At 46.5% G+C, this 15460-nt stretch overlaps 1 protein-coding gene and 3 pseudogenes across 1 annotated transcript; 1 reads left to right on the forward strand and 3 right to left on the reverse strand.

Annotated features, from left to right (window-relative positions):
- The first annotated feature begins 3061 nt into the window (after window positions 1–3061).
- On the forward strand, window positions 3062–4413 carry LOC123439335 (probable tRNA-splicing endonuclease subunit Sen2). Its single transcript, XM_045116064.1, has 2 exons — window positions 3062–3309; window positions 3456–4413. Exon 2 carries the CDS (start codon window positions 3463–3465, stop codon window positions 4351–4353), a length of 891 nt encoding a protein of 296 aa, XP_044971999.1. The 5' UTR covers window positions 3062–3309; window positions 3456–3462; the 3' UTR covers window positions 4354–4413.
- Window positions 4414–7886: 3473 nt separating this feature from the next.
- Window positions 7887–8687, reverse strand: LOC123439337 (annotated as a pseudogene).
- A 1971-nt stretch (window positions 8688–10658) lies between these two features.
- Window positions 10659–12007, reverse strand: LOC123441396 (annotated as a pseudogene).
- Window positions 12008–12172: 165 nt separating this feature from the next.
- Window positions 12173–13393, reverse strand: LOC123441397 (annotated as a pseudogene).
- Window positions 13394–15460: the final 2067 nt, after the last annotated feature.

A 15460-nucleotide genomic window follows, 5' to 3' on the forward strand; every position in this document is an offset into this window, starting at 1 on the left:
TGTTCCGAGCTTTGCCGACCCGATCTCCAGGTAAAAACCCTAAACTCCCCTGGTAGAAACTGGATTCCTCGACCCTCGCCAGAAAGCAGTCTTGCAACCACCGTAGCTGACCTGAGACGGAAGGTCCGATCGCTGTGGGAGGAAGATAAGTTCTCAGGAAGACAAACCCTAACGAGAGGGGAATTTCTAGAATAGACACGCATGTGCATATATGGCAGTAAAAAAACGTCAAAAAACTTTTTTTTGAGGGGTAAGGCCAACTTTATTCATCAAATGCCACAAATAATGGGATACAATGTGGATCATGGGGTTGACCCAGCCATATGTGGCGGCACGGCCCCAAAGCTAGTGAATACTTTGCTAATTTGTGTGCTTCAATATTAGCGGCACGGCTTTCAAAAGAAAAATTACATTGAAAAAGGGAAGCTCTTAGTGTGATTTCATGGACTATGAAACCGTTTCGCCTTCCTGCACCCTTCTTGATCTCTGCGACTATTTGCTTGGAATCAGAGGCTATGGCGACATGTGTTATGTTGAGATCATCTGCTAGCGCCAAGGCCTCAGGGCAGGCGATGGTTTCTAGAATAGCTAGGGTCCTCCAAGCCTGCAATCACAAGCCCCGAGCTTCCCATGTAGTTTCCTTGCCTATCCCAACAAACAGCAGCAACTGAGCCTCCTCTCCCCTTTCTGACAGCAGCATCGACATGTCTCTTGGCATAGCCAATCGCATCGGTGGCGCTCTTGGTCGAGGAACCCGCGTAGACGACAAGCCCTTGCTGGTGGTTGTTTCTCAATAGTTTGAAGCTCCAAGATATACCTTTTAACAAAGGAATTAGTCCCCGCCGGTGACTGAAAGATGCCTTCATGGATGGCCTTGCGTATGGAAGTCCATATCACCCAAAGGGTTACAACCGAGGTAACAAACTGCTCATGCGATAATGTCTCCATTAGCGCGAACAGCCATTGCTTGGCGCTTGGTTCGGCCGTTGCCACTATGGATTGTGCCAGATCTTGATCAACTAATGCCCAGGTACACCTAGATGTTGTGCAATCAACAAGAGAGTGCCTCCATGAATCTTGCGAGCCGCATAGGCCACATCGAGAGATGTCGGTCATATGCCTATGCGCTCGAATATCCTCTGTTGGCAAGGAGTGTTAGTCTCCATAGGAACATCCTCAGTTTTGCTGGCACTTTTGTGTTCCACATGGTCTTCCATGCACCTTCTTCCGATACAACAGAAGATGGAGCTGCATTGCCTTCTAACCAAGCTTCGAGACGCTGTTTTGTTGAGACGAGCATACGGTATGCCGATTTGACAGTGAAAATACCGTTTGATTCGAACTGCCAGCTCCAGAAATCATCTATATTTCGAGTGCATAAGGGTATACCCTTGATGATGCGAGCATCCATAGGGAGGAAAACCGACGAGATCAGTTCATGATTCCATGTAGCCGAGGTGTGATCGATAAGTTCTGAGACCATAGCTGGTGGATCTGCAACTAAACACCCATAGGACCGAAGCATCTCATCTCTTGGTAGCCATGTATCTTCCCAGATCCTCGTTGTTTCACCGTTCCCAATCCTTCGGATCAATCCCTGCTTCAAAACATCTCGACCTTCAACGATAGCTCTCCAAATCTGGCTAGGGTGGTTCCCTAAAGAGGCCTGCAGAATTGTAGAATTTGGGAAGTATATGCTCTTCAACAGCCGAGAGCTTAGAGATTCAGGTGACTACAGTATCCGCGAGGCCTGACGAGCCAACATAGCTAGGTTGAAAAGCTCGAAATCCTTGAAACCGAGGCCTCCCATTCCTTTTGGCTGTGTCATTACTTTCCAAGAAACCCAATGGGGTTTCCGCTTGCCTTCTTTACTTCCCCACCAAAATTTCCTAATAAGCATATTAAGATGTTCACATAATCCTCTTGGGAGCTTGAAGCAAGACATTGAAAAAACTGTAATGGCATGTGCAATTGATTTGACGAGCACCTCCTTACCCGCTGTTGACAAAGTATTCTCAATCCATCCCTGAACTTTGCTCCATAAGCGGTCCTTTAAATATTTGAAAGCCCCATTCTTAGAACTTCCAATATCTGACGACATACCCAGGTATTTTTCATTTAATGTTTCATTAGGAACATTGAGCAGATTCTTGATTTCTCCATGAACATTTTCTGACACCCCTTTACTGAAAAATATAGATGATTTGGCAAAGTTTATGCGTTGACCTGAAGCTTGGCAATAACTGTTCAAGACTAGGTTCACCTCGTTTGCTCCACTACTGTTAGCCTTACAGAACAGCATGCTGTCATCAGCAAATAACAGGCGGTTAACCGGTGGTGCCGAAGTGGCAACCTGTACACCGTCCAAGTTGGATGACTCTCTTCTGGATCTTAACAGGCACGAAAGGCCCTCTGCTGCTGGCAAGAACAAGTAGGGAGAAATTGGGTCCCCTTCTATAATACCACGTGCTGGCTCAAACTCTTCTAACCTCTTTCCATTGATCATAACAGAGAATTTAACTATGGAAACCAGCCCCATAACTATGTTCGCCCATTGTTCAGAGAAACCTAGTTTCAACATAACTGCTCTAAGATAAGGCCATTCTACCCTATCATAGGCCTTCATCATATCAAGCTTTAGGGCAAAAGCTTGGTGTTTCTTAGCTTTGTTTTTTTTCATAAAGTGGAGACACTCATAAGCTGCTATGATGTTGTCAGTAATCAATCTCCCTGGTACGAAAGCGGATTGTTCCTGAGATATAATGTCAGGTAGCACAATTTTCAGACGGTTAGAGATCATGTTTCAAGCAATCTTGTATAACACATTGCATAGGCTGATAGGACGGAACTGGGTTAACATGGTAGGATTTTTTACCTTTGGGATGAGAACCAAAATGGTCTCGTTAACGCATGCTGCAGATTCCGTTCCCCTACGATTTTTAACACCACTTTCGTCACCTCCTCTCAAAAAACTGAACAGGGAAGAAAAATCAGTCATGGCTGACTGGACTGAGTCGCTACAGTAGTTTGATCGGGCCGGGCCGCTCGGTCCATCTGTGCGAAACAAGGGCAGCTTTGTTTTTTCCGGGTGAAGCAAGGGCAACTTGACGCAGAGAGCTCTCCCTCCTTCCTCCCCGTGCCGGCGGCCGCCGCCGCCGCAAAGCCAGAGGAGAGAGCAACGCCGGCCCCTGGTTCCCCCGAGTGCCGCCGCTGAACCGTCCCGTACTCTGCCCGTCGCCCCTCGGCGGCAGCATCTTGGCCCTCGCGCGCCTCCGCCGCCGCTTCCTCTTCCTCTCCGCCCCATCCCAGGTTCGTCCCGACACCCGGCTCTTCCGCTGGAGCACGAATCACCAGCATGGGAAATTCGAGCACTCGGGAGCTAGCACGAACTGACATTTCCCTCTGTACTTTCCTTAATAAAAATCTTTAAGGCGTGTGTGTTTCTGTGTTCCCAGCTAGCTGATGGACAAGTCTGGTCGTCCAAGATGGAAGAAGGGCAAAGACGGCAAGGACTTGGCAGCTCTGGCGGCAGCCCAGCCCATGTCAGCCATCGTCGCCAAGCTCCAGGCTTCACTGAAAGGATCAAAGCTCGCGGCAACTCTGTCTAGCGGGGCCGGGGATGCGATCCTCGGCGTGAACCCGCAGCAAGCCGCGCTTCTGAGCCGCGCCGCCTTCGGCCGGGCGCTGGAAAACGCCGGAGCCGGGAGACACTGGTTCCAGCTGGGCGCCGAGGAGCTCTTCTACCTTCTCCATGCCTTGAACTGCATCGCGGTGGTTGAGTCGGCGAGCAAAGATAATCCAATGAGCCAAGGGGAGCTGTGGGATCGCTTGTGCTCCGCGTCAGAGTCATTCCCTGAGACGTACAGGGCCTACTCGCATCTCAGGTCCAAGAACTGGGTGGTGCGGTCAGGCTTGCAGTATGGCGCAGATTTCGTCGCTTACCGTCATCACCCAGCGCTCGTCCACTCGGAGTTTGCCGTGGTTGTGGTTCCGGAAGGGTTGGGGCTCGGCGGTCGGCGCGGCCGCCTGAATGTGTGGTCTGATCTGCTGTGCGCACTCCGAGCTTCTGGCAGCGTGGCCAAGACGCTGCTGGTGCTGACGATCTCCGGCGATGTCCGTGAGCTGAGATCCCCAGATTGTTTGGAACAGCTGGTTGTTCATGAAAGAACTGTTGCGAGGTGGATTGCCCAGCAGTGCCGTGAGCAGCGATGTGAACCGTGCGGAGAAGACGAAGCATATAAGGAAGAACAAGATCATGCCGGAGGAACTGTAGTTTTCAACTGTTGGGGTGTAATGCTAGGCTTCGCAGCTCTTTCTGGCTTACTTGTATACAAGCTGAGATTCCGACAATAAAGCTGGATGTTTCTCTGTACTCCTATTGGTGATGTGTAAAAAATTCTCATCTTGTTGCAATCCTGTGCTGGTACTCTTGTGCATTTTGGAAAGATTTCTAGAAATGGTGCATACATATATCCATACAACTGTATCTGACTGCAGAGTGCAGGCATCATATTATGGTATGCTCTGGAGTCTGGACTGGCCTTTTATGTGCCTTTTCAAGGACTGCAGGACTAGAAGAAACCTCTGAATGACCACCGGACACCAGCCTATGGAAGAAAAGAGGTACGCTAGACACATTTTCTTCAAATATTGGCAAAGAGTTTTTCCTTATATAGTTTCAGTGCTTAGTTCTTGAATACAATCAGGTCTTAAGTATGCTAAACGATGTATCCCTGCCGAGGTGCATACGCTTGCATCTAGTTTTTCACAAAGTATACATTTAGTAAGCATCAGAGTTGATATCTATTGTATTATAGAACTGAAGGTACAATGCCTGTTGTAAAGCATGTATGATCATAACAAAGGTGGCAACATGAAGTCTGTAAATACACATATCGTATCATATTATCATTATGTATATATATTAATTTTTTTGACTGGATCTGTCTCTGAATTGATAAATCCATACACAGTAAATAAGTTAATCACCATAATTAGATATCATTATGTGATATTAAAGCACAACTGTGGAAATAACAGCATGCACAATGGTAGCTATTCATTCTTTCTTTTTATTTGAGGCTCCCGCCTTTAGGTGCGCATTGGCTACTCTATCTTTTTTTCTTTTCTTTTTTTGAAATGGAACACAAGGATTCCATACCTTAAACCGGCTCAGAAAAAGCGCTGGCCCTCAGAACACAGACATCGTCTGGAAGTGCTGCAGTCCAAAGCTGCCTAGCAGCCTGACCTCGAGCACCTACAGCAGCTATAGTGTGTGCTAGCTTATTACAACCCCTTGGGCAAAATCGAAACTCAAGATATTAAAATTTTGTCTAGTAAATATTTTAATCTCCTTGAATATGGCTCCCTCAGGAGCGAGATCATACTCATTTCCAGTCAGTGTTCGGACCGGATTTTGGCAATCAGTCTCTACCTGCACATTCATCATGCCCCACTGGGCAAAATTGATAAAAATGACCCTGGGGGGAAAGAACTCACGGAATGACCCCTCGGGGAAAATATGTCACCCGGCTGACCCTTTTGTGTGGCGCCCGACACCTAGGCGCCACACTACACTGTGTGACGCCTAGTCGTTCGGCGCCACACCCCCGACCACCTGGGAGAGAGGGCCCACCCCCAGGTCGTGTGACGCCTAAGCCTCAGGTGTGTAATGTGTGACGCCGAACGCTTAGGCGCCACACATTGACTTAACTGTCCACGGGCCAGCCCCCCTCCCCACCCCCTCCTGGGATGCCAGTGTGCTTTGAGATGCCAGCAGGTTTTCACATGTGTGGCGCCTAAGCCTTGGGCGTTGCACATGTGAAAACCTGCTGGAAGCTGAATTTTGACAGGTATGCAGCATTTTGACAGCATATATTTTGACAGAAATTTAGAACATATGACAGCAACACAAACAACCGAAGTTCACATTTATATTTGAATCTAACACCAACAACACAAGTGCAAATGATTGTTCACAAGTGCAACATCAAGACCAACAACACAAGTTCACAACTCCTAATGGTTCACAAGTGCAACATCAACACCAACAACAAAAGTAAAATGGTTTGCAAATGATTGAAAACTCCAAATGGCTCCAGTTCACATCTTGGGGCCTCGTCCCCTCTTAGAAACAACTTCTTTCTTCTCGAAACTACAAATTCCTCCGGGTCATCCGACTCATCGTCATCCTCATCGTCCATGCTTCTCATCCTTGACAAACGAGAGCCCCCGGCGACCGGGTTCTTTCCTTTCGCATAATCATCCGGTGAGTACCGCCTAAATTCCTTCCTAGGCTTCAACATGTAAGCGGAGCGTTGGAAAGTCTTCAACGTCATCCCGTCCGCAACCTAATACATATGAAGGTTGAAAGATCAAAGTTGAAGGTTCAAAGTGCACAATGTTTTATGGCTATGTCATACCTCAGGAGTGTCAACATCATCCTCTATAGTATTTCTTTGGGTATTAGCTGCCGAGGTAATGTCACCATCGTCCATACGAGCGCTCGAAGAAGCTGAATCGTCTAGAGTATTTCTTTCGGATGAACCGGATCTCGAAGGTGAAACATATTCAGGGTCACGGCAACCTAAAATGTTGGATAGGCGCCGTAACTTCTTGCCCTGTTCCTGTTAGATTCAAATATAAATGACATATATAAGGTACCGTATGTTGCATTCGTGGGAATAATAATAATAATGACACAACACCTTTATGAAAAGACGAAGTGCAGATTCTCCCTTTTTTCCTTCAGGTGTCTTCTCTAGAATATCTTCGGACTCATCAGCTTGTTTCTTGACATCTTTGCGCTATGATCACAAGACAATGACATGCAAGTGAATAGGTGTACTAGCATTCATACTTAACATAGGTGAGCACACTTACCACAAAGTTCAGGACAGGGGCGAAGGAAGTTTGGTACCCTTCGCGAATTAACTTGTTGTAATCGCCTTGGGCAAGTGCATCGTACTCTGTGGGTTCTTCCAATATGTCCTCCTCGTAAGCCGGCGGACAAATCTCGACACGAGTACTCTCCTGAAACCATCTTAGGTAGTTATTGAACGCAAGCGGACAATGCTGGCGGTACTGGGTTCGTTGTATGCTCGAAGCTGCCTGCACACTTTGCTCGAACATAATGACATAGCTCTTATGATGCTTATGCCAATCCTTGATCTTTCGCTGCCTCCTCCTATCCAACCTGCTTTTAACAAAACCCATCAGTAGCTTGCTCAACACTAAGAACAAAACTAATCAGTACTTCTTTTTTGTTACCTGTGAAGCTGTGTGTCCGTATTCACCCACTCCGGCAGGTGTGGCTGAAAGAACCCAAATTGATGCATCACACGATGCGGGAGATGAAACTCAACCGCCCAATTGCATATAAGGGGACAACGCATTAGCCAAAGATGTTTTTCCTGCACGCATAGTGGATTGAGCTCGAACGTGTGTGCATCACCAAAGTTTGGCCCGACACCATATGGCTGACATTCCACCTACAACACAACATAAAAGGCACAATTCATTTTACTCACAACATAAAAGCTGGAAGTCAACTCTGAAACCATCTTACCTGCTCGGGGGTAAGCGAATCCATCTTGTTGGTGTATTGCTTGTACAATAGGTTCACTTCGCTTGCCACCTCCGATACCAAGTCCCACTTGTAAGCCCATGTAGGTTGCCATACAGGGTTGCCGTGGTCATCCCAGGTATTCCACTTTGAGCTTTTAGGGCGTCCAACAGGTAGGCGTTCCCAGCTTCATACTGAAAGTAGGAGCATACAACCACCAACTCCACCGTCCTTTGTGGTCCTGCGACAAGCATCGTCCAACTACAAGTAACAACAAACATGCATCAGTTTAGCAGAAAAAGATAACAGAGAGTACTTAATATTAACAATTTATTACCTGCCGATACAAGTAAGCCAGTGCGGCCGAGCCCCAACTGAACTTGTTGTCGAAAACAGTCAACGCCTTCAGCCACATCCATGGAGCATTCTTGCCAGTGCCGTCAGCAAAGATAGTCCTAGAGATGACGTACCACATGTACACGCGAGCATACCTCTGGATCACCTCGTCATCTGCGTCCTCAGGACAATGAGCAAAGTTCGCGGCAATCCAAGTGAAAGGAGCGCCGGCCGGGACTCTATCTTTCTTCCCTCCATCTTCTACCTCCGGCTCCTGCGGCGACATACCAATAAGAGCCTCCATTTGTTGCCGCCACCCCTCGAAATCAGTGCTCATACAAAGAGGCTTCCCCTCGATCGGAAGTGCGGTGATCATGGAAACATCTTGAAGAGTAACTGTCATCTCTCCGGTCCGGAGGTGAAAACTATGTGTCTCCGGCCTCCAACGATCAATAAGTGTTGTGACTGCCGCAGCGTTCAGATTGGGCGTTGACCGACTCAAAAGCTAAATGAATAGAAGTAGTCCTGTCATCTCGATGTATGGGGTGTACCGCTCATTGTACTGCATTACAGACGATGCCCCATGAGACCGGATCTTCAAGGGCGTAAGCTCCTGCAAACAGATAGGAGAAGAAGATATCAAGTGCTTATTACATTTTCAAGTGCTTATTAAATACATGTTTTTTTTATCATATGATCTACTTACCATTTTCTTCTCCGACATGAAATAGGCCCGGTGTTCAACGTCATAAACATTATTCAGAAGCCACACCATCCTACAAATCACAAAAAAATACTCATATTCAAAAAATTACTCATCTACTAATCTACATATCCTAACTACTCAAATTCTAAGAACTCATATGAATCTACTCATATACTAACTACTAAAATCCTAAGAACTCATATGAATCTACTCATATCCTAACTACTCAAATCCTAAGAACTCATATGAATCTACTCATATACTAACTACTAAAATCCTAAGAACTAATATCCTAACTACTCATATCAATCTAGTCATATACTAACTACTAATACTAACTACTAATATGAATCTACTAATATACTAACTACTCAAATCCTAACTAGTCAAATCCTAAGAACCTATTCAAATCAATCTACTCAACAAAAACCTATTCCACTTGGATAGAAGGATGGGAAACGGAAGAGATTACCTTGGGGGATCAATCTAAGGAAGAAATCATTAGATCTGAAGGAGATGGGGGAGGGGATTAGGGATTCGAAGAGAGCCAGCCGCCGCCGTTGCTGTTTCTGTTTGAATGAGGGAGGGGAATGGGGAGGGGGGCTGGCCCGTGGCCAGTTAAGTCAATGTGTGGCGCCTAAGCGTTCGGCGCCACACATTACAATGTGTGACGCCTGAGGCTTAGGCGTCACACGGCCTGGGAGGGTGGGCCCTCTCTGCCAGGTGGTCGGGGGGTGTGGCGCCGAACCGCTAGGCGTCACACAGTGTAGTGTGGCACCTAGGTGTCGGACGCCATACAAAAGGGTCAGCCGGGTGACATATTTTCTCTGAGGGGTCACTCCGTGAGTTCTTTCCCCAAAGGGTCATTTTTATCAATTCTGCATCTAAAGCTTCCATACACGCAGTTGCTTCTGCATGGATTGCACTGCCGATATGCTGCAACATCCCAGCGCCTGATCCCATCACATCTTCACGCAGATCACGAATCACGTAGCCCCATCCACCACTTCTCTCCTGTTCACTGAAGGCCCCATCCACATTGATTTTCAGAGTATCACCTGTAGGTTTTTTCCATACGACTGCTTCTTTGGTCCCTGGTTGCTTCGTTAGATTTGTACAGAGCAAGTGAGACTGAGAGACTCATGTGCCCAATACCTGATGCAGGGTTCTAATTCTTCCACCGGGGGAGTTCCCTCCCTTGCATTTATTTTATTCCGACGAGACCACCACCGCCAAAGCATGCAGGTAACCAGTACACAGTTCTCCTCAGGCAGCTACAGAATCTTTTGCACTACTTTCTTTGCATCCATACATGCGGCTAACTGACTACGTATCTCGTCGAGTTGCATAACTCGCCAGAGTCTCTTCACTTCCTTGCACTTTAAGAATAAGTGAGCGCCGTCCTCATCTAACCTACCACAACATAGGCACAAAGTTTCGCATTTGACACCTCTCCGATTCAGTTTCAGCAGCAGAGGAAGACTGTTATGTGCTAGACGCCATAGAAATTGTTGTACTTTCGGCTGGCAAGGGAGTGCCCAGTTATCCTTCCAGGGGAAAGATTTTAAGGAGGAGGCAAACCCACTTGGTAAATGTTCATCCCTGTACTGCACATAGACCCTATAAGCCAATTGGACAGAAAATTGTCCCTTTGTATCAAAGAACCATGCATGAAAATCCCCATATTCCTCATTGATTGGTGTCGCCAGTATCACCTTAACATCCTCCTCCACAAAGATATGTCGTACTAGAATTTCATCCCACATTCCAACTTCTGGATCGAGTCACCTTGGCGCAACCCAAGGCGGTGCCATATCGGGGGGCCGGGCACACCATTGAGCATGACGCGGGTGCTGGCCGACGATAGGAGAATGGCCAGCCACTCCCAGAATCTCTCTCCGAACCCATATTGGCGCAGGACCTCGAAGAGGAAGGGCCAGGATATGGAGTCGAAGGCCCGGGTGAGATCAAGCTTGAGCATAATTCTCGGCGCGCCCAGGTGGTGAAGCAGCTTGAGGGATTGCGGGACGAGGATGTTTAGGTGCGCATTGACTAATCTATCTGGTAATAATGCACTGTGTGGTCCTTCCATATACCACTCTCTGAGGTACTTCTCATATAAGCTAGCTTCTCCATCATAGTTCACTGAAAGAACTGCTGTGCTCCTTGTCCCATAGAGCCCCTTTGCAAAAACAGAAACATGTAAATAAATGTAAATAAATATAGCATTTCAATATCGATATAGGGTTCTGTACTAGAACATCTACGTGTTATTTTAGTGATTAATAGGCATAATTTTTCAGATAATTCTACTCTGAATGTACTTGTAAACTGCAATTAAGTCAAAGATTTTATGCTCATTTTGTCAGTTTGCACCTCGATGAAGATGGAGCTCAGACCGTGCTCCCAGTTGGGATCACAACTAGTGTTTGGCAGCCTATCTTTATCACCCGTCGTAGTATCACTCATTAGTCTGTCAGCTATATCCTTTGCTTCAACTTCATCATCACCATGCTTCCTTAAAAACGCCCCGAAGTTTTTTCCGAGGCAAATTGCCTACAAGCAATATCTGCAACGATGAAAAATTGTCTGCACTGCATTCCTTGGGCAGATTCTTATAGTATAGTGAATGGTCCCTAAGACAGAGTGGCTTGCAATCATGTGGCATCTACTCCTGTCTTGCTGATTGTACATGCAGTGCTATTAATTGAGTTAAATGCACTGCCCTCTATAATTAGGGAAGTACTTGAAATGGCTTTCATCTTGCTTTGTCACATCTTTTCCAGCTCAAAAGTCTCCTTTAGGGTTCTCAGTGCAGTACAAGTAAAATCAACAAAGTACACCTCATTGGACATTCAACATTTCTAGCTTGCTCCTGATGTTCTTCCAGTATTTTACTCCCTCCGTTCCTAAATATATGTCTTTTTAGAGGTTCCACTAGTGGACTACATACGAATGTATATAGACATACTTTAGAGTGTAGATTCACTCATTTTGCTCCGTATATAGACCCCTAGTGAAATCTCTTAAAAGACTTATATTTAGGAACGGAGGGAATATCAAATAACAGCATCATGTGCACTTGTATTTCTGTGGCACTCTGGGAATTCTATCAATTTGTAAGGTCTTCATTGGACAAGGAGTAGTTCTGTTACCATCTGCCAAGGGCTGTCTAGGCTTGCATTGGACAACATATGGAGTCTTGGTGTGACGACCTGAATCGTAAATCGTTGCAGACCACCCCTTTGGCCGGTTTGACACATAGGCCATGGCATTCCTGCTTAGATCAGTAGTATAGGGTTGAACCCGTCGTACTCATCAGCTTCTTTTGCCACTTCAGTTGCAACCCCCAGTGGGCTCTTGTTGCCCTGTATAATACAGATTCTGTGGATCATGCTCATGCTCTCTATTTCATTCAACACACATCCTATGGATAATCTTGTTCATGCTTTTGCTTTTAAGGGGGAGCTGGCAGTCTGGCAGTTCTAATAGGAAGGAGCAACTAAAAATATTTTGATGGTAAAGTTTTGGTTCCTAAAAATGGGAATGTATGTCCTTGTCTTCATCTAAGAAAATTCCAGAGTGTGGGATACAGTTCTGGTCATGGGGTAGGCCGAGCCAAACTTGTCGTCCCAGATCTAAAGAAAGCGAGAACTTGGCTAAACTATGTGCCTCACAATTGACGGCACGATCTTCAAATATAAAACTACAATTAAACAATGACCGTAACATTCTAACTTCGCTGACGATAGCCCCATTGATTCCTTGATCTCCTTTCTAGATGGATGAAATCACTTCCTTGGCATCTGAGGACACAACGAACTGTTGTATGTGTATATCCCGTACCAATGAAAAAGCTTCTCGGCATGCTATAGTTTCTAGAGTAGCTCGGTCATCAATCCCGCCGATTACCAGTGCAGAACTGCCTAAATATTCTCCATTAGTCTCTACACACCGCCGCGGCAGTGCCCACGCCTTTCTACAACCTGCATCGACATGTATCTTCGCAAAGCCATTTGGAGGGGCCTTGGGCCTCTGCATTGTCGCAGCTGGAGTAGTCCGAGTTCTGTGTGGCGGCGATGGCACGGTCTCCCTTGTCAGGGCTAGCTAAAAAATACAAAAGGAAAATAAGATGCTTAGCCCAGGCAGTGGGCTTAGCCCAAAATGCAACTGATGATCTGTGCAACCGGGCTGCTTGAGGTATACCAACGGTGGTAGCGTGTCCATGGTGGAACACCTACTGCTATTGATGATCGTGGTGGCGAAGCAGACCACAAGTGCGCCGGAGCCGGAGACAGCCACACGCGCCACATCGATGGCGATGTCATTAATTACTGCAAGTCAGGACGTAGCCGGGTTCCCGGCGAAGGGGCTAGCAGAGCGGGAAGTCGTCGAAGAAGAGCGTCGTGATGAACGTCCGGCCTGCCCATGGCGCGAGGAAGAACGTGCCGCCGAATATGGCCGCGCCCACGCCATTCCCGGTGAACCCGTTCCCGCCGTCGATTGGGAGTGAGAGCGCGAACAAGTTTGCCACCTTCTGCACTCGCCATTTGGAGCGGGAATGAGGTGCTGCTGGAGCGCGGGAGGCGGGAGCCTGACCCCGGCGACACCCACGACGCCTGAGGGGGCGGTCCCGCAGGTGGCGAAGGAGATCGGGACAACCAGTTGTTTCCTGGAGTACCGTCCGTGTAGTTGGAGGAAGGCATCATGGTCATCGTCTGCCTGCTGCACGGCGACGTACTGGCCGGCGCGGAGAAGTTGACTACTAACGGGCGGCCGGCAGACATTAAGCAGCTAGCGCGGTGTAGAGCGTCATGGACACGCCGTAGTTGGTGATCGGGAATCAGAATGGTGTGAAGGAAGTAAGTTGTGTAACTAGAGAACGATAAGTTTGGCCAATGCATGCCGAATGAAATATTATCGGAACCAGAACTGCATTTTTCTACGTTTGGGAACACATTGTCATATATAGTCATAGATGATTCTTGTTGAGAGTCCTGCTCCTTCGTAGTGACATTATCAAAGATCGATCATGCACGCGTGCGTTGTTTGCTAGCTAGACGAGACAATTGCATTAATGATGCTAATTTTAATATAAGTATAAGGAATGCATCGTGTCTTCAACCACTACAAGAAATTTGCCCATTTATGACAAAAAATAATGATCGGAGTCAAATTTGTCATAAATTTATGACCAAAATTTACAAAAGGGTCATGTGATGTTTAACAAGGTCCAAACCCTATACCACCATGACTATTTCTTCTCAGAAGGTCATAATTCCATTGCACCAAATGGTCATTGAAATGTATAACACTATTTATGTGCTTATTTCATGCCCTACATGACCAACTCAACAAGGTCATAGGGTTGAATAGAGATGGATGGACAAACACCTCATCATTTTTGCCTACATGTCATGTATAATTGTCAATTACGTGTTTGAGCTGTAGAGTATAACTACACTAACAGGTGGGACACACATATTGTGTTACAAATGCAAATGACTACGGGGACCCACATTTAACATGTGGGATAACCTAATAGGCTCAACAACAGACCCACGAGACGATAGGCCCGCGTAGGACATGCAATTCATTCTTTCATATACGTGCTCGGTACTAGAAATATACATAAATACTTAAAATAAGTTTTTTTGTTTGATTTATAGACTTTATTTGAGATACACGTACTTAAAATTTAAATTATATTACATAAGAACTTGGAAATGTATTTAATAATGCCTACATGATGGTAAATACTAAAGGGCACACACGTGAGATGATGCTTCCATGAGTGCAATCTCGAACGTATTTTGGTTTGTGTTGCAAATTGAAATTTAATCTCTTAATTATATTTTACCCACTTCTAAAATCTACAATTTTAACCGAAGCAAGTTTTGTTCTCATGGAATTGGGAGCTTTATTTTATCAAATTAAAATCCGGTCACAAACTGTCATGCAGTTGATGACAAAACTCGGCTCTTTGATCTAGCCAACTCTAGAACTATTGACCAATTCAAGGGATAGAAAAGAAATGATAGTACACTCTAGTAAAGATGAATTTCTAGCCAAAAAATCACAAATTAACTTTTCATAGGATTTGCACCACATAGATTTTTTTCTTTGAGGGCAGCGCCATATAGATGCCACCAAGCTTTAGAAAAGCAAAAGGAGAAGGGCCCATTGTAGCTACCTTTTTAAGGATCAGTAGCCACCTTGATTTTTTTAAGACAAAGTAGCCACCTTGATTGCCTCCCGCGCTCGACAATGCGCGATTTTTTGGTTGCCCGCGGGCTTTTTTTTTCATTTCCCGCACATTTTTAGCACAATAGAAAATTTTGGGCCAAGTCCCCTTCCCACATGTCCAGGCAGCCACAGTCCAAATCCTAATCCTCCTATTCTACCCCCAACACCCCGAAGGCCGAAGCCACCATCTGTTAGGGTTTCTCCTTTTGCGCCGCCGCCACCAACCCGATCTATAGCCACCGTAGTCCATCCGCTTCTCCGCTTGCTGGATCGGGATCTTCATCGATGCTGAAGCACTCTGTTCCGAGCTTCTCGACCTGCCATTGAGCGCAAAAATTCCACCACCGAGGGGCCTCTCCTGTCTCCGAGCCCTCGGCCTCCCCGAGCTGCCTCTCCCGCCGATGAGCGCGGCTTCGCCACCGACTCCCCAAGTTTCCTCTCCCGCGTCTGACTGCCTCCCCAAGATGTCGCGACATCACCACTGAAGCGAACCCGCTGCTCCTCTCCTTACCAGAGCACATCTTTGGTAGCGATGCAACACCGATGCTCTACTTCAGCCACTCTCCATCAGAGGTATCAGTACCACTGTCCCATCCTTCCCCCAGTTC

Source organism: Hordeum vulgare, chromosome 3H (assembly GCF_904849725.1).
Source record: "Hordeum vulgare subsp. vulgare chromosome 3H, MorexV3_pseudomolecules_assembly, whole genome shotgun sequence".
Classification (NCBI taxonomy): Eukaryota; Viridiplantae; Streptophyta; class Magnoliopsida; order Poales; family Poaceae; genus Hordeum; species Hordeum vulgare.